Source organism: Passer domesticus, chromosome 19 (genome assembly GCF_036417665.1).
Source record: "Passer domesticus isolate bPasDom1 chromosome 19, bPasDom1.hap1, whole genome shotgun sequence".
NCBI classification, from domain to species: domain Eukaryota; kingdom Metazoa; phylum Chordata; class Aves; order Passeriformes; family Passeridae; genus Passer; species Passer domesticus.
Genome location: NC_087492.1, coordinates 3703295 through 3720125, shown reverse-complemented (window position 1 = coordinate 3720125; position 16831 = coordinate 3703295). Strand labels below are relative to the sequence as shown.

At 62.5% G+C, this 16831-nt stretch overlaps 1 protein-coding gene across 4 annotated transcripts in view; it reads left to right on the top strand.

The window, feature by feature from the left end:
* ABR (ABR activator of RhoGEF and GTPase) overlaps window positions 1-16831 on the top strand; it is a 38033-nt gene that overhangs the window by 18754 nt on the left and 2448 nt on the right. For 3 of the 4 annotated variants that reach the window (XM_064394585.1, XM_064394586.1, XM_064394587.1), the window contains 20 exons: window positions 112-216; window positions 693-878; window positions 1284-1391; window positions 1996-2056; window positions 4105-4157; window positions 4290-4430; window positions 4743-4864; window positions 4943-5108; window positions 5204-5326; window positions 5398-5473; window positions 5604-5708; window positions 6160-6234; window positions 6379-6476; window positions 6587-6718; window positions 13535-13594; window positions 13687-13796; window positions 14031-14170; window positions 14588-14722; window positions 14979-15084; window positions 16679-16826. In XM_064394585.1, the coding sequence (XP_064250655.1) occupies window positions 112-216; window positions 693-878; window positions 1284-1391; window positions 1996-2056; window positions 4105-4157; window positions 4290-4430; window positions 4743-4864; window positions 4943-5108; window positions 5204-5326; window positions 5398-5473; window positions 5604-5708; window positions 6160-6234; window positions 6379-6476; window positions 6587-6718; window positions 13535-13594; window positions 13687-13796; window positions 14031-14170; window positions 14588-14722; window positions 14979-15084; window positions 16679-16826 (2250 nt within the window). Of the gene's footprint in view, window positions 1-111; window positions 217-692; window positions 879-1283; window positions 1392-1995; window positions 2057-4104; window positions 4158-4289; window positions 4431-4742; window positions 4865-4942; window positions 5109-5203; window positions 5327-5397; window positions 5474-5603; window positions 5709-6159; window positions 6235-6378; window positions 6477-6586; window positions 6719-9150; window positions 9581-13534; window positions 13595-13686; window positions 13797-14030; window positions 14171-14587; window positions 14723-14978; window positions 15085-16678; window positions 16827-16831 lie in introns of those variants that run through there. The other variant, XM_064394588.1, reaches the window with a different exon arrangement.

The following is a 16831-nucleotide window of genomic DNA, read 5'->3' as shown; positions in this document are numbered from 1 at the left end:
CACTGGCAGGGATATGAGCCCATGTGGGGATGCCAGGAATGGGCTGGTGGGTGAGGGGTCTCCTCCTGTGCCGCTCTCTGGCTCAGCCAGGCTCCTTGCTGTGTTCCTCAGGGCGAGCGGGAGGCTGGCAAAGGCCTGGAGATGCGGAAGTTGGTGCTCTCTGGTTTCCTGGCCAGCGAGGAGATCTACATCAACCAGCTGGAGGCCCTCCTGTTGGTGAGCACAGCCCCTCCAGGGATGGATGCATGGATGGATGGATGGAGGGATGGATGGATGGATGGATGGATGGATGGATGGATGGATGGATGGATGGATGGAGTAATTTTTCCTGGGTGGCTTCCCCCAGCCACGTCAGCCTGAGTGGCAGCAAAGCTCCAGAAGCCACACCAGGGCCAGCTTTGCTCTGGCTACCCCCATCTCACCTCCCCTGCTGCCCATGTCCCTGCTGGGGACATATTTATAGCCCTGCTTCCTGCTGTGGACTCGCTGACCTTCACGGCGAGACGCTGTTGCACAACACGGGGTCACCGCCGCTGCGGGGAAGTCCGAGGATGCACGAGCCTGGAGTGCCCCTGGTGCAGCTGCCAGCCTTGACCCATCTGTCCCAGGCAGCCCTCACTGCCAGCTCAGATCCTGCTCATCCCCAGCGTTCTCCTCTTGGCCCTCATCTCAAACTCTCCCTTCTCTGGCAGCCCATGAAGCCACTGAAGGCCACGGCCACCACGTCGCAGCCTGTCCTCACCCTCCAGCAGATCGAGACCATTTTCTACAAAATCCAGGATATCTATGAGATCCACAAGGAGTTCTACGACAGCCTGTGCCCGAAGGTGCAGCAGTGGGACAGCAATGTCACCATGGGCCACCTCTTCCAGAAGCTGGTATGCACCTTCCCTGGGTCTTGCTCCACTTGGAAGAGGAGAAGGGCTGGAGTTGTGATGAGTTTGGAGTTGTGATGCCCACAGGGGCTGTGCCCATGGATGCCATGACCGTGCAGGGGAGAGGAGAAGGAGAGGCCAGGTTGAAGGGCTGTAGCTTCAGCTTCTGCTGTCCAGGCACTTGTTATCTCTCAGCTGGATTTTGGAGGTTTATGGAAGCACGGGCTGGGCAGGAGCTCCACCATCCTGCCCTGAGCAGGAGCCAAGCACGTGACCCCCAGCTGGCTGAGTGTCCTGCCAGGAGGGGACAGCTCTGGGCAGTGTCACCTCAAGGGCTGCCTGACCCCTTGGGTGCTGTGGGGGGCTTCAGCACCCTGCTGGTGCCTGGCTAACCCCCACTCCCCACAGGCCAGCCAGCTGGGGGTCTACAAGGCCTTTGTGGATAACTACAAAATCGCATTGGAGACAGCAGAGAAGTGCAGCCAGAGCAACTACCAGTTCCAGAAGATCTCGGAGGTAAGCTGGCATGGGGCTGTGCCAGGGCGGCAGGGCTGTGCCCGGGCTGTGTCCTGCACAGGGCAGAGAACACTGTCCTGGTGGCTGAGCTGACAGTGTCTGCCCCGTGGAGATGCTCTCCCTGCCCTGGGGACTTTCAGGGACTGTCCCCAAGGGCTGGGCCACTGGGGGCTCTGCTGGAGGGCTGTGGTTTTTGGGCATTGCAAGATTGTCCCCACCATGTGCAAGCTCAGGCTGGGCTCAGCCTGTGCTGTCACCACCCCGTGCAGTGTTGGTGGGCACCTGTGGCTCATCTCCTGCTGCCTGGAGCTCCGTGCCTGGATCCCCTTCAGAAACGGGGACCTCCATGGCTACAGCCTGGGCCCCCTGCTCCTGTCCAGCTCGGTGGCATCACCACCATGTCCCAGCTGCTGGGCACAGCCAGAGCTGCTCCCAGCCGGGCAGGAGCCCACACTCCTTCACCCAGCACCCGTGTGTGGCCTCCAGCCCGGCCAGGCTGGGGCAGGGGGTGCAGGAAGGGTGGGGGGGACCCCATGACCTTGAGCCTTGACCTTCCCCCCACCCCAGCCCCGCGGGCTGTGCTGATGGCCCTTTCCCTCCCTAGGAGCTGAAGGTGAAGGGCCCCAAGGACTCCAAGGAGAGCCACACGTCCGTCACCATGGAGGGTACGGCGGGCGCGGGGAGGGGGACGCAGCCTTTTGTGTGCGGGGGACCGGCGTGGGTGAATTACCGAGCCCTTTGTGCGCCTGGAGCCGGCGGGGACGGGGGGAATCGCGGCTCTTTGGGATGCGGGGGGCGTGCGGCAGCCCCCCAGCCCCTGCCCAGCGCTCCTCCCCGCCCGCGGCGGTGCCGGGAGCCGTGCGGGGCGGCAGCGATGGCTGCGCGCAGACGGGGCTGCCATGGAAATCCTCGTCATCGTCCGGCTCTGCTGTAACTGCACCTACGGTGAGGCGAGGGGGGCTGGGGGTGCCGCTGGGCAGCGGGGTCCGTGCCGGGGGCGGGGGTGTGGAGGCTGCGTCGTGCTCTGCAGGCTGAAGTTGGGAGCGTCTTTGTTCCAGGCTCGGTTGAATCATCTTGGCTCCGGCGCACGCAGCCACGCGCTCGCTGTCCCCGCCGGGCACGGGCTCGTGCCGGTGATGGGACAGAGGGAGCCGGGCTGGGCAGGGGGATCCTGGGCTGGGGGACCCCCTCGTGCCGGGCTGCGCTGTGTGGGTGGTGATGGGGAGGGGTCCCCGTTTGCCCCAGCGTCGTGGGGCTGCAGTGTCCAGCTCTGCGTGGCTGGGAGGAGAGGCACTGGGCATCCCTGCCTGTGCTGCCCGTGGGTGCCAAGCTGGCAGGATTGTGGGCACAAGGAGCCCCTTGCTCCCCTGTTGTGCTGGGAACCCCCCCCCCCACACTCCAGGGGCTCCCCTCTGCGTGTGCCTGTGGTGATGGCAGTAGGAGGATCCATCCTTCCTGTGGGTCTAGGATGGTGGAAAAGGGGGGGCACCCTGCCTGTCACCTTTATCCCAGAGCAGGGTTCTTGCTGGCTGTCACAGGGAGCAGGGCTCTTGTTTTAGCCTCTGGCATGGAGCCGTGGGGGTGCAGCCTCTGTTTGGGGTTCAGCCTGGCATTGTCACCTCCTGAACAGAGACCCCCTGCTCACCCTGTCTCAGGACTGGGTGCCATGGGGCAGCACCTCTGGGATCCCAGGGATGGGAACCCCCACGAGTCAGCCCAGCGTGAGGAGGTGGCAGCTTTTCCTTCTCTCCCATGGCATGAAATCTGTCTGCTCTCAGCCCTGGCAGTTTGGGGAAGTGCTCCAAAGTGGAGGGAAACCCCAGAGGCTGGAAGCAGCCTGGGGAGACATGAATGTGGCCAGGCACGGGGAGCAGCACTGTGAGTGGGCTCTGTGCCTTTGCCTGCCCAAAGAGGTGGGGAGGAGGAGAAGGGTCTGTCTGCTTCCACTGAAATGTGCCTCTGAAGAGCCTCTGGGGCTGTTTCCTGCTGGGAGGGTGTGTGGCAGGAGAAGGGGCTGTCTGTACCCCCTGTGTGTGGTTGTGTGTGGGTTGCTCTGCTCTCTGCCCTGGGTGGAGCCTCACAGGCAGTCAGTGGGGGCTGCAGGCAGGGCCATGGGGCAGGGGTGTGGGGCTGAAGCCTTGGACCCCGTGTTCTCTGTAGGTTTTGCTGCTGCTGGAGCAGCCTGGGCCCCCTTTGCACCCAGGGCTGGCTGGGGTGGTGCAGAGAGGTGGGTACAGGGGTGGCAGAGCTTGGTGAGGGACGGGACCCAGCGCTGAGCCAAAAGGGAAACTGAAAAAGCTGCTGAGGGTGAGGAACGGCTCTTCCGCTCCACAGCCACAGCAAGAGTGGCTGCAGCCCTCGGGGGAGGCCCTGCCCTCCAGAGGGCTGTCCCAGTCCTGTGCTGCCACAGGTGTGGTGGGACATGCTGTCCCCAGGGCCCATGGCCGCACACCAGCCTGGCTGTGGCTCCTGATGTCCCCAGCACAGCAGGACACGGGGCTGTGGCAGTGCTGGCTCCCCCCTGCTCCTGCCACTACCACGGTTGTCCAGCTGTGCAGGACAGATCTCAGATGGTCACCCAGGGCTCTGTGCAGACCAGGGGGGCTCTCTGGGCATCTGGGCTCCCCTCCTTGCCCCTGTGCTGTCTGTGAAGGTGGGAGAGGGGCCAGGGCTCCAGCCACAGGTGGCTGCTGACACTTTGTCTCTCCCTCAGCGCTGCTGTACAAACCCATCGACCGGGTGACACGGAGCACCCTCGTCCTGCACGTGAGTGTCACACCAGTCCCCCAGGGGTGGTGGGGGGCTCTGTCTCTGCTGCCCTACAGCTGTGGGAGTGCTGATGAGGGGTCTCCAGGCTGGCTGATTTCGAGCTGCTAACCTGTGCCCGTCTCCCTCCAGGACCTCCTCAAGCACACCCCCGCTGACCACCCTGACTACCCCCTGCTCCAGGACGCCCTCCGCATCTCCCAGAACTTCCTCTCCAGCATCAATGAGGACATCGACCCCCGGAGGACAGCGGTCACCACCCCCAAGGGCGAGGTGAGCCTGTGGGGTGGGCACAGGGTGAGGGCTGAGCCCTCTGCCAGCCCCTGGCTGGTGTCTCTGCCCTGAAGAGCTCTTTAGTGCCTGGGTAGGAGTTGGAGAAGCTCCTCCAGATACAGTTCCAGGTACAAGATTAGGGCTCTACCTGGTCCTTGCTGCTTGCTGGTGCTTTATTAAGCATAGAGGACATGGACCTTCCCATGCTCCTGGTGGCTGAGGCACAGAGAGGGACAGGATTGTCGGCCTTTCCCCATGGATTGCTGGCCTTTGCTCCCTGCCTGCCCTCATGGCAGCCCCTCTGGCCCACAGACCCGGCAGCTTATCAAGGATGGCTTCCTGGTGGAGCTGTCGGAGGGCTCGCGGAAGCTGCGGCACGTGTTCCTCTTCACCGACGTGCTGCTCTGTGCCAAGCTGAAGAAGACAGCCGTGGGGTAAGGAGGGCGCTGGGCACGGGGGGAATGTGCCAGGGAGGGGGTCAGGCGTCAGTCAGCAGCCATGCCCTCCTGCAGGAAGCACCAGCAGTACGACTGCAAGTGGTACGTGCCCCTGGCCGACCTGGTGTTCCCCTCGCCGGAGGAGTCGGAGCACTGCCCGCAGGTGCACGTCATCCCCGACCACGAGCTGGAGGACATGAAGATGAAGATCTCAGCCATCAAGAGCGAGGTGCAGAAGGAGGTGAGAGAAGGGTGTGGGGCTTGCTCTTGGGGTCAGGGATGGGTCTTGGGGGACAGGGACACCTCTGAAAAGTTCTCTCTGCTCCCCGTCGGCAGAAAGCCAACAAGGGGCAGAGCCGCGCCATCGAGCGCCTCAAGAAGAAGATGTTTGAGAACGAATTCTGGCTGCTCCTCAACTCACCTGCCATTCCCTTCCGCATCCACAACCGCAACGGGAAGGTGAGGAGGGCGGGCTGGGGCCGGGCTCAGCCCTGCCTGCACGCAGCCTGCCACATCTCCCTCTCTTACAGAGCTACCTCTTCCTGCTCTCCTCTGACTACGAGCGGTCCGAGTGGAGGGAGGCCATCCAGAAACTGCAGAAAAAGGGTGAGTCTGGGGCTGCCAAGGCCCTTTTGGGGCTCCTGGTAACCCCAGAAGCCACAGGGAAGTCCTATAGGATCCCAGTCTCTATGACCAGCACCGATTGTGTCCCTCTGAAGCTTCTGTTCTCTCCCAGACCTCCAGGCCTTTGTCCTGAGCTCAGTGGAGCTGCAGGTGCTCACAGGATCCTGCTTCAAGCTACGCACTGTCCACAACATCCCAGTCACCAGCAACAAGGACGGTGAGTGGCCGCTGGGTCCTGCTTTGCTCGGGATGATCCCGGGCAGGAGCTGTGGGGTCCCTGAGCTGGAGCAGGGACTCTGCTGTGCAGGGGACAGATTCCCACCAGGTGGCACTGCTGGAGCAGTGTTGGGCTCCCGGGCAGCGCAGTCCTGGCTGCAGCAGGGGCTGCTCCCGGGCTCTCTGCAGCCCATGCCATGTGCTGGGCAGGAGCACCGTGCCCAGGCTGAGACCCAGCCAGCCCCACTGGGAACCTCCCCCAGGGCTGTCCAGCAGCAGGAGAGCTTGGGATGTCGTCAGTGGGGGATACAGGACTTAAGGGTGTCCCTCCAGGGGCTTGGGGGATTTGGGTGTCACTGCAGGGGCTGTGATTGCTGTGGCAAGGGTGGCAAAGGCTGCCTTGGGGACGGCCAGCCCCAGGCCCTGACACAGCCTCTGCTCTCCTGCCACAGATGACGAGTCCCCAGGGCTTTATGGGTTCCTGCACGTCATCGTCCACTCTGCCAAGGGCTTCCAGCAGTCAGCCAGTAAGTGTGGGTGCCCACCCTGCCTGGAGGGGCCGTGGGCTCAGAAGAGTTGGGGTCCAGCACGTGGCCCTGCTCTGCTCCCAGTGGTCCCCTGGGAGATGGTGAGGGTGTCCCTGGGGTGCTGAGCCATGTCTGCTCCCCCAGATCTCTACTGCACACTGGAGGTGGACTCCTTTGGCTACTTTGTCAGCAAAGCCAAGACCAGGGTGTTCCGGGACACCACGGAGCCGCAGTGGAATGAGGTGAGGGAGGGGCGCGTGCACGAGGGGCTGTGCTCCCCATTTCCCTTCAGCCCCAGTTTTGGAGCTGCTCTGGGGTGCTGGGGTTGAGCCACCCTCCCTCCACACCCCAGGAGTTTGAGATTGAGCTGGAGGGCTCCCAGTCCCTGCGCATCCTCTGCTACGAGAAGTGCTATGACAAGACCAAACTCAACAAGGACAACAACGAAATTGTGGACAAGATCATGGGCAAGGGGCAGATCCAGGTATGCACTAGGGCTTTTGGGCATCCTCTCGACCAAAGGGAGACTCCTTAGGGCCTGGCACCTGGGCTGGGAGGGTTGTCCTGGAGCGATGCCTGGGGTGGGCAGCTCTGCTTTTGGGAGTGAGGTACAGCAGTTGTGGGGTGGGTGGGCTTCAGGCATGGGGCGTGATGGTCCTGGGGCACAGGAGAAGGTGGGACAAAGTGAGGGGGGCCTTTGTGGAGGTGGCAAAGCCAGACCTTCCCTGCAGAGGTGCATCCAGCCCCGGCTGGGCTGGAAGTGTTTCTGTTCTGCTCTCTGTGCTGTGGCCCTGGGGGCTGCGGGGAGGGGTTGGCAGCTGCCATAGGGAGGGCTCTGCATGTGCAGCCCCCCGTCCCTCCTGTGTCCCCCTCTGCCACCATCTGCCTTCCCTGTGCCTCCATCAGCTGCTGTTATGGCAACGGGGGTTTCCAGGGCAATGGCTGAGCCGCCTCTGATTGGTGGTTGCCAGGCAGGGAGGATGGAAGCCTGGGCTGCCCTGAGATGCTCCCAGGTGAGCAGGACCAGGAGGATGGAGTGGAGGGCAGGCAACCCCCAGACCTCCCATTCCCCCTGCAGCCACCTTGGCCAGGCTGCAGGGAAGCCCAGGGCAGGGGGACACACTTTGGGCAGGGGGGGTCACTGTGTTTTCCTGGTGGGCAGCCCAGCCTGGCTGCCTTCCTGGCTGTGCTGGGGACAGGGTCACGCCTGGGACACAGCCCTGGACCCAGGGCCACTTCAAAGGGCCCCTCATGGCTGCCTGCTCCGTGGGAAAGCAACTGAGGGCAGGTCCCAGGGGAGCAGAGAGCAGCAGGGAAGTGCTGCTGGGAAGGGGATGCTGTGGGGAAACAGCACTGGAGGGGACACGGGGTGGGAGGTGGGGGCTCAGCTTCACCAGTGGCTTGTCCATACCTGAAATCACCCCTGTGCTGCCCTCTCCCCCAGGCAGCAGTGCTGTGGGGGTGGCACTGGGCCAAGTGGGAAGGCCAGGGCAGGGAAGGGGCTCGGTGTCCCGCGGGGATCAGTCCAGCTGCGCTCTCGGAAATAGCCTGGATCAACAAACATGAGTCATGCTGGGAGATGCGGGGGTCGGGACAGGGACAGCACAGCCCGTACCCGCTGTGCAAAAGCTGTGGGGGAAGAGCAGGAAAGAGAGAAGGCCCTGGGGCTGCTTATCCCAAGGATGGAAGAGTAACAGTGTTAGGGCTGTCCTGCCATCACCCAGAGCCACAGCTCGGCCTCTGCCCCGGGGCTGGGCTTGGTGACAGGGCAGGACAGCTGTGAGCAGGATGGGCAGTGCTGCTTCTGGGGCTGTGGGCTGCAGCCAAACCCCAGAGCTGCCCCCCTGCCTTCTCCCTGAGCCCTTCAGGCAGAGATGCTGCCCTGGATGTTCCTCAGGCTGGCTGGTCCCTGGGCTCATCATGAGCTGCTGCTGGTTCCACATAGCAGCCCTGGGTGCTCAGTGGAAAGGTGTGACTCCTGGTCGGCATTAACCCTGTTTTGTTGTTATTAACCCCATTTTTAAAGCTGGAATATGCTGTGGTTGGGGTAAGGCTGCCCTGTTTGGCTCGTGTCCCCATGAGGGTCTTGTGTCCCCTGCACTGCAGGGCTCAGCCCTGCTCTGAGCTGTCCCAGTTGCTCCCAGCATCTGGGCTGTGTCTGCTGGGTGCTGGCAGGGCTGTGTGGTGCTGTGCCAGGATGGCAGACGGATGTTGTGGTGGGCAAAGCAGGCCGTGGGTGCTTGTGCCCACATTGCAGAGGACAGAGGCTGGATGTGGCCCCCAGGCCCTGGAGGAGACAGGCAGGGGGTGCATGAGGGGGGTCTCAGGACCCCCTTCCTCAGCCCATTTGATGCCCGGGGGGATTTGGCTGTTGAAGCAGAGCCTGTGTTGTCATGGGCACAGTGCCTGCTGTGCCCTCAGGGAATAGCTGCCTGTCTGTCTGTCTGTCTGTCTGTCTGTCCCCTTCCCTGGGCTGGCAGAGGCTCTGGGGGGGGAGATTTCTGATGCTGGGGCACCCCAGACCTGCAGGGAGCCCCTCAGCAGCCCCTCAGCTCCAGGGGCTGCTGAGGGATGGGCTGGGGGGCAATGCAAGTCCCCCCAAGCCTGCACTCAGCAGGCAGAGACCCTTCCAGGGCTTCCCTGCCCCCCTGGCAGCGGGGCTGACAGGGGCCAGGGTGCACAGAGGGGACATGGGGGTGCCCAGCTGTCCCTAGGCGTGACAACAAACCCCAAAAGCCTCAGCAAGAGCCGGAGAGCCAGCCTGGCTCCTGCGGGGAGCCGGGGATGCTGCAGCCGCCAGCGGCGGTGCCTCGGGGGCCGCGGCTGCCGCTGGCGCTGCGAGGCGGGGAAGGGCAGAGGGAGAAGGGCAGAGGGAGAAGGGCAGAGGGAGAGCGGCAGAGGGATGACGAGAGCGGATAACGGCGGATAACGGCGGCGGGCAGCCCGGGCAGCCCCCCCGGCGCTGCCGAGCGGCAGGGCGAGAGTTAAACGCGTGGGGGCCGCCTTTGAGTCACTTCCTCGCAGGGGGAGGGAGGTTTTTGGGGCTGCCTCGCCAGGCTGGCTCACACCCTGAAGATGAGCCCTGGCCGCCCCGGCAGGGCTGCCCCGGCCGGCCGCCGCTGAGCTCTCGCCGCCGGCAGCAGCGATGCGGATGCTGCGCTGACCCAGCCGCTCCCGGCCGCCCTCGTGTCGCCTGCCCGGAGCCGAAGCGGTGGTGGCGATGACGGAGGTGCTGGTACAGCCGGAGGACGGCCCCGGCAGCGTGGAGGAGCCCGAGGGGAAGCGAGCCCCCAACACGGGCGCCCGGCTCTGGGGAAGGGTGCGCAGCAAGCTGCTCCGGCAGAAGGTGCTCGGGGTGTGGGGGGCGGCTGCGGGGAACGGTGCTGGGCTCCGGGATGGCTCTGCCGGGTCTGCTCTGCGTGGTGGCCGTGGCCTTTTTGGCCGGTGGTTTTGTGGGGTGGGGGGCTGTGTTGTTTGTGCGGAGGATGAGTCTGTGCATGGAGCAGGGAGGTGTTTGGGTGCTTTGGGAGCTCTTAGATGCAGTTGGCAGCCTGTGAGGTGTTTGTTTTCCTCCGTCCCTCTCCCTCTGTGTGCTGGCAGGCTCCCTGAGGCTGAGCTGTTTGCAGCGGGGGGTTCTGCAGAGGCAGGGCAGGGAATCCCTGCCCGGCCCTGGAGCTTGCCCGGGAGGCAGCGATGCTTCTGGGCTGGCTGGGGCCGGCTTCCCGGGGTGCCACAGCACCCGGTGCCTTTGTCCCCCCTCTTGCAACCCGGGTCGATCCAGGCTTTCCCAGATTGCAGCTGTGTCGCAGCCACATCAGCCAGCGCTGCTGTCTTTGTGGGAACACAGAGCGCAGGGATGTGCGACAGAGGTGACAAAAGGAGGGGGACACCCTGGCAGGCTGTCCCGAAAGCCCCACGGGGGTTTCCCTCGGTGGGGTGCTCCTGCCCGGGGAGCTGCGGGCCGGGGGGGCTCGGTTTGGCAGCGCGGGGCCGCGTGTGACGCAGCGGCATTAACCTCGATTCTGAGCCGAGCCCAGGGGATTAAGGGGCAGCAGGGCTCCGTGAGGAGGCTGCCCGGAGGCTGTTGCTGGGTCAAAACATGAAGGGGTTTCATTTCCCGTGCCCGTCTTGGCTGCTGGCAGGATGTGGCCCCGGCGGGTCCGTGCAGGGTCCTGGTGGGTTTGTGGGTGCTGCTGCTGCTCCTCGGGTCACTCTCAGTCCGGGCTGTGAATTGTTGCTCTTTTGGGGGGCTGTGCTTTGCCCCTGGCAGCGTTTGCTGGTGTGGGGGCTGCTCTGCCCCACGGTGCTGGGGGCTCAGGGACTGTCTGCTCCCTGGCATGGAGGGCTGGTGAGGGATCTGCTTGCCAGGGTAGCCACGGGGGGCCAGGCTGGGGAATCTGTGGGTGCCACGCTGATGGGAAGCCACGCTGGCTGCAGCAGCTCCTCTGGGATCCCGCTCCCCAGGGCCCTGGCAGGGATGACCTCAAAGACTGAGTCACCGGTTTGCTCCCAATTGCTTCACCCAAGGCTGAGCTGGGGTGACCTCATGGGCCTGAGATGTGAGATGGGGACATGCCCAGCCTGACAGTCCCTGCCCCACCACAGCATCCTGGTGTTTGGGGCCCTGGGGAACCACCCTGAGGATTTGGAGTCCTGCCAGCTCCTCACCTTGGAGCTCTGTGAACCCAACCCTGCCTGGATCTGTCACAATGCCATGACCTGGAAGTGTCTTGAGGACAAGATTCCAGGATGTGGCCTCATCACCTCAAGTCTGGAGCTGTCCCATGGACAAGACAAGCAGTAGGAGAGGAGGGTCAGTGCCAGCAGAACCCCCCCAGAACACACAAAGTGCTGCAGGATTGCCAGGATGCTCATCGCCTGTTCCTCCACAACTTGGGGCCTTGTCCTACAAACAAACAGCTTTGGATAATTTTGGAAACCAGGATGATGGCACATCCCTGTGGCAACAAACAGAGGGTGTTTCACCTCGCTGTGGATGAGAGCGGCACCACAGCGAATGCTGACCTGGGCATGGATACCACCATGGCTGAGAGCCCCTGAGATGCAGGAGGGAGCAGCCTGGAGACGTGCTGGTGACCTGCCTGAGATGTTTCCCCAGGCACAGAGGGGTGTTTGAAGCTGTCTGATCTTCCAAAGAGGAGCTGACATCTCATCCTGCACATCGCTGGCTCGAAGGCTGTTCCCCAGGGCTCCTAGCCCAGGAGTTCCCCATCGACCTGGGATGTCCCTGCATCCTACTGGAGCAAGGCAGCTCCCTTCGGAGGAGAAGGAGATGGTGGTGGGAGCTGGGGCAGGGTGTTTGCCAGCACTGTGTGGGCAGAGCTCTGGCTCTGTGGGTGGATGCTCCCATCCATCCTCCCACGCCTGGAGATGAAGCGTTGGACGTGGCTTTGCTTGAATTGGGGAGAGGCAGCATCGTGTGCTGCTGCTGCTGCTGCACGGAGTGCTGGCCAGGAGGGTTGGAGAGCACCAGGGCTAGGCCACAGTGGTGCACAGGGAGCTGCAAGGGGGCTCAGGCCCATGGTGCCAGCAGAACTAGCCCAAATTTGGGCCCTGCTGGCTGTTGTGGGTTGATTGTGCCCATGCATGGGGAAGGGGCTGCAGGGAAGTGATGTGCTCAGGGTAAGGTCTGCAGCATGGCAGCAGCCAACCTGGCTTTAATAAAAGATTTCTTCAGAGCTCTCTAAAGCCCTTCCAGATGTGGCTGCCAGGGCCATCAGAGCCAGAGGGACCTGAGGGGTGGGGAGGGGAAGGCATGCATGGTGGCTGCAGTTAAAATTGCATCACAGAGCAGATAGGCTCCTGACCTGGCTGGGGGATGAAGGGACTTCACTGCCATGAGTGGGACAGGGATGTGTGGGGAAAAGGGTGAAAGTGCCTGGGGCAGTGGCATTGGCTGTGGTGGCTTTGTGGCAGCGCGTGGGGGATGCAGCCCTGCGGGGGAGCACAGAGGAGCTGGAGCAGCAGGACTGGGGTTGGCTGTGGTCTGGCTGCAGTCTCGTGATCCCAGTGTCCAGACCTGCTGCAGGGTCCCATGGGAGCCCAGGGCAGCTGCAGCTTTCCCTCTCCTCCTCGCGCTCTCCAGCAGCCGCAGGGCTGGCACAGAGGAAGCAGCGTGGCACTCACTGGGCTCTTCCTTGTGCTGGGCTGGAGCACCAGGGAGGGCTCCCTGCCAGGAGCCATTCCTGGGAGGCAGCAGCATTTCTACCTTGCTGGGGACCACAGTTTTCCCATGGCTGAGGAGCTGCTCGGGCTCACAGGGCTGGGCATGTGGCAATGCCACTGTGCTGGGTCTGTGCCAAGAGCCAGGGCAGCTTGAGCCTGTCCTTGGGACTGTGGGGTCTTGGTGTGCAAGAAGGGACATGAGGGACCCCACAGTGCCCCCCCATCATGACATGCAGTGACTTTATGGGCAGAGGAACAGCAGCTCCGTGGCTGGAGCAGCAGCTCTGAACATCTTTACACTTGCCCAGAGCATCTCCTGACCCAGCAGCTGCAGGAAGCTCCTGTGTCCTTGCAGAGTGACCCCACGTGCCTGGTGCAAGTGTGGCCTGGCAGCTGCATGTCCCCAGCCCTGGGAGCCCCCACCAGCTCCCATGTCCCATCCCCTTCCCCAAGGGGACATTAGGGCTGGGCTGCCTGCCCTGTGCATTACAGGGATCGATGGGGCTGGATCAATACCACCAGCTGGGGACCAAAAAGCTCCAAAAGGCAACTGCAGCCACCTCTGCCCAGCCCTGGGGCTCAGAACCCACCACGGCACGTGCCAGGGCCTTGGGAATGCCAGCACCTTTCTCTGCACCCGGGCGCCAGGGCAGTGTCACCGAGTCCCCCGCTAGCCCCAAAGCCAGAAATAGCAGAGCCTGTCATTCCCAGGGGTTATAAATAGCCTTGGCTATGGGGAGATGTTGTTTTTCTGCATGGAAAACGCTGCCCTAGTTCTGTTTCATCAATCTGCCGCCAGAAATAGTCCTAATTTCTTGGAAGTTTCTTGCTTCTTGGGTGTGGGTTAAAGCACTGCCTTGCAGGGGCTCTGGGGAGAGGGCAGGGTGGGGGTGCTGAGCCCACCTGGCTCCAGGGCACAGCCAGAGGGACCCCAGACCCCAAAGGGGAACCTCTCCATCCTCCAGCCATGAGCAGCATGTTGCAGAGGGAAAGCATACCCTGTGCTTTACACCATCTGCAGATCAGGGGCTTTGGGGGCCACCAGGTTGGGATGACAGCAGGGCTGGCACGAGGCTGTGTCCCCACAGAACTCACAGACCATCTCTCCCCACAGCTGGACCCACAGGCCGTGCAGACAAAGAACTGGCACATGGATGTGATTGAGATGAACGGAGTAAGTGGGGTGGGGGACCCACAGCCCCTCGCTGTGAATGCAGCCCCTTCTTGCCTTCAGGCCAGCCAGGACTCACCCCCTGTCTCCCACAGATCAAGGTGGAGTTCTCCATGAAGTTCACAAGCAGGGACATGAGCCTGAAGAGGACCCCGTCCAAAAAGCAGACTGGTGTCTTCGGGGTGAAAATCAGTGTTGTGACAAAGTAAATGCAGGGCTGTGGGGCTGATCTCGGGGTGTGGGGTTGCACTGTGTCCCCTTGCTCCCACCAGCACTGGCGAGCTTGGCCTTTGCTCTCTGCGGGGGACTTTCCTTGTTCCCTTAGCCATTCCCATCCTCCCCTGTGCATGCCCATCCTGCCCTGGCGGGGTTTGCAGGCTGGGCTGGCTGCCACGGGTTCCCCTGGGAATCTTTGCTGAGTCTCCTCTTGCCGAGCCAGGCGCGAGCGCTCCAAGGTGCCTTACATCGTGCGCCAGTGCGTCGAGGAGGTGGAGAAGAGGGGCATCGACGAGGTTGGCATCTACAGGATCTCTGGAGTCGCCACTGACATCCAGGCATTGAAAGCTGTCTTTGATGCAAGTGAGTGTCCTGGGGGAGCTTGGTGTTCCGAGACCCCCCCAGCCCTCTGCAAGCCTGGGTTTGGTTATTGCACTGCACATGTGGCAGATACACCACTCTGCACAGGAAGGGGCTGGGGGTGAGGAGGGACAAAAACACCCAGAGATCCCAGCTCGTTTGTGCCTCTGAGCTGCTGCCACTCCTGGCTGGCTCCTGGGAGACACTGAGTCAGGGAAATGTTGCAAATGGATTTGCAAATCGTTGTGTGTCCTGTTGCCCAGCCAGGCGGGAGCCACCGGGCTTTTCCCAGCCTCAGCCTGGCTAATGGGGCTGTGAACCCAGCAGTGCTGTCCCTGCCCTGCAGCTGGGTGGCTGGAGGGACACACAGGGTGGGGTCAGGAGGGCAGGAGGTGTCACGTGTGGGTGCTCTCTGGACAGATAACAAGGACATCCTGGTGATGCTGAGTGACATGGACATCAACGCCATCGCTGGCACGCTGAAGCTGTACTTCCGTGAGCTGCCCGAGCCCCTCCTCACTGACAGACTCTACCCCGCCTTCATGGAGGGGATCGGTAAGGGCTCGGGGATGGGAAGGGGATGAGGCACAAATCCTGTTTGGCATTGCTTGCTCTGGGATGGGACACTCCCAAGGGTCCTTCCCAGCTCGGCCCACTTGGTCCTGGCTGTTTTTGCTGGTTCCAAGCCAGCTCAGGGCTCGTGGTGCTGCTCCCCAGTGCTCACACACTGGCTGCTGGGAGGTGTCTGGCTGTGGAGGGTCCTGCTGCTGCAGCAGACCCTGTCCTGAGCCCTCTCCCTCTTTGCCTCCAGCCCTCTCGGATCCTGCTGCCAAGGAGAACTGCATGATGCACCTTCTCCGCTCGCTGCCTGACCCCAACCTCATCACCTTCCTCTTCCTGCTGGAGCACTTGAAAAGGTAATGCCTCAGGGGCTGCCTGGGATGGGTGGGAGGTGCAGGATGGGTCTGTCTCACTGCTTTGCCATGGGGATGGGACATGAACAGAGTCAGAGCTGCTGTTTGATTCCTGTGGTGCCTGCACGGCTCCAGGCTGACCCCAGACTGGAGGGAGATGGTGCTGTGCTGGTGCAGAGCAGGGCCAGCAACAGCAGCTTGGGGCAGGCATGGAGTGGTCTTTTCCCAGCCCTTCTAAGAGGGTACAGCTCCAGGTGTGTCCCACCTGCCCTGTCTCTCTGGGCTCTGGCAAATTCCCCAGGCTGCAGCTTGTTCAAACCCTTCTCTGATATCGGTGTTGGCTTTCCACATCTCCTCTCCTGGGTCCTGTAGGATGATGGGGGGTCCTGGAGCCATTCTGCCCCTCCAGAGCAGCCCCTGGTGTCCCAGGACCACCAGCTGTGGTGCCAGCAGGGCCTGGGCTGTGCCTGGCCAGTGATCCAGGTCAGCTCTGCAGGGAGCACACGGCCTCTGCAAACACGGAACACTTGGCTGCTGCAGCCGGCGTGCAGCTGCTTGGATGAGCTCTGCAGGGAGCAGCTGGCCTCAGCACAGTACAGGAATCAGCTGGGAGCTCTGCAGTGTCCCCTTTAGCAGGAAAACAGCTCTGTGTCCCTTCCCATCAGTCCAGCAGTAGTCCTTGCAAAACAAGATGCAGCAATCCCTGTCACCTGTCAGCAGCGGGTGGCCAAGAACCAAGGACAGTCAGCTCTGTGGAAATGTCCCAGAACTGCAGGTGACACCTCATGTCAGCTATCCCAGGGTGAGTGCAGCAGTTTGTGGTTTGACAGGCTTTGTCTTGGTCCAGATGAGGTGCATCCAAACCTAGGAACTCAGGGACTGGGGCTCCCTGGGGACCTAAAAACCCAGGGAAGGTACAGGGCAGCAGAGCAGAATGCAGAGCCTGGCCACAGCTTGGGACTGGGGCTCACAGCTCATGTTACTTGCATCATTAAAGTTTTTTTTTTTTTGTTCCTTTGGTTTGGCTAAAACCAAACAGAAAAAGTGATTGATGCTGGGGGATGGAGAAGGAAAAATCCATTTCCATCCTGAGAACCGGGCACAGCCAGTTCCCACATCTGCTCCCCTGGCCGGGGCTCAAGCGAGCAGCCTGTGCCGGGGAGCACAGCTGCCTCCTAACATGGCAATGTTGTGGTCCTGCTTCCCTCCGTGCTGGCAGGGCTCCCACAGGGTCGTTGGGGCAGGGAGCCTCGAGGGGAGTGGGTGCAGGGGGCACGGGCTGGTGCAGGGCTCCCCGGACCCTGCGGGCTCGGGAAGGGAGGAGGCCCTGCAGTGCAAAGTGAGGGCTTGGTTGCTGCCACATCACACCCAGGGCTCCCAGCCAGGCCCAGCAGCTCCAGCAGAGGCCGTGAAGGGGGCAGAGCTCCCTGCCCTGCACCTGGGTTTTCTGAGGGCTACAGAGGGCAGTGGAAAGCTGGAGGTGCCCCACTGCTGCTGGGAGCAGGGAGAGCAGCCCTCTGCCTCCACATCACCCCATGGCTCCCCACTCCTGAACATCACTAGGGGCTGACACTGCCTCTCTCCCTGTTCCCCACAGGGTGGCTGAAAAGGAACCTATCAACAAAATGTCTCTCCACAATCTGGCCACGGTTTTTGGGCCGACACTTCTGAGACCCTCAGAGGGGGAGAGCAAGGCACACCTCACCTTGGCCTCTGACATCTGGTCCCACGATGTGATGGCCCAGGTAAG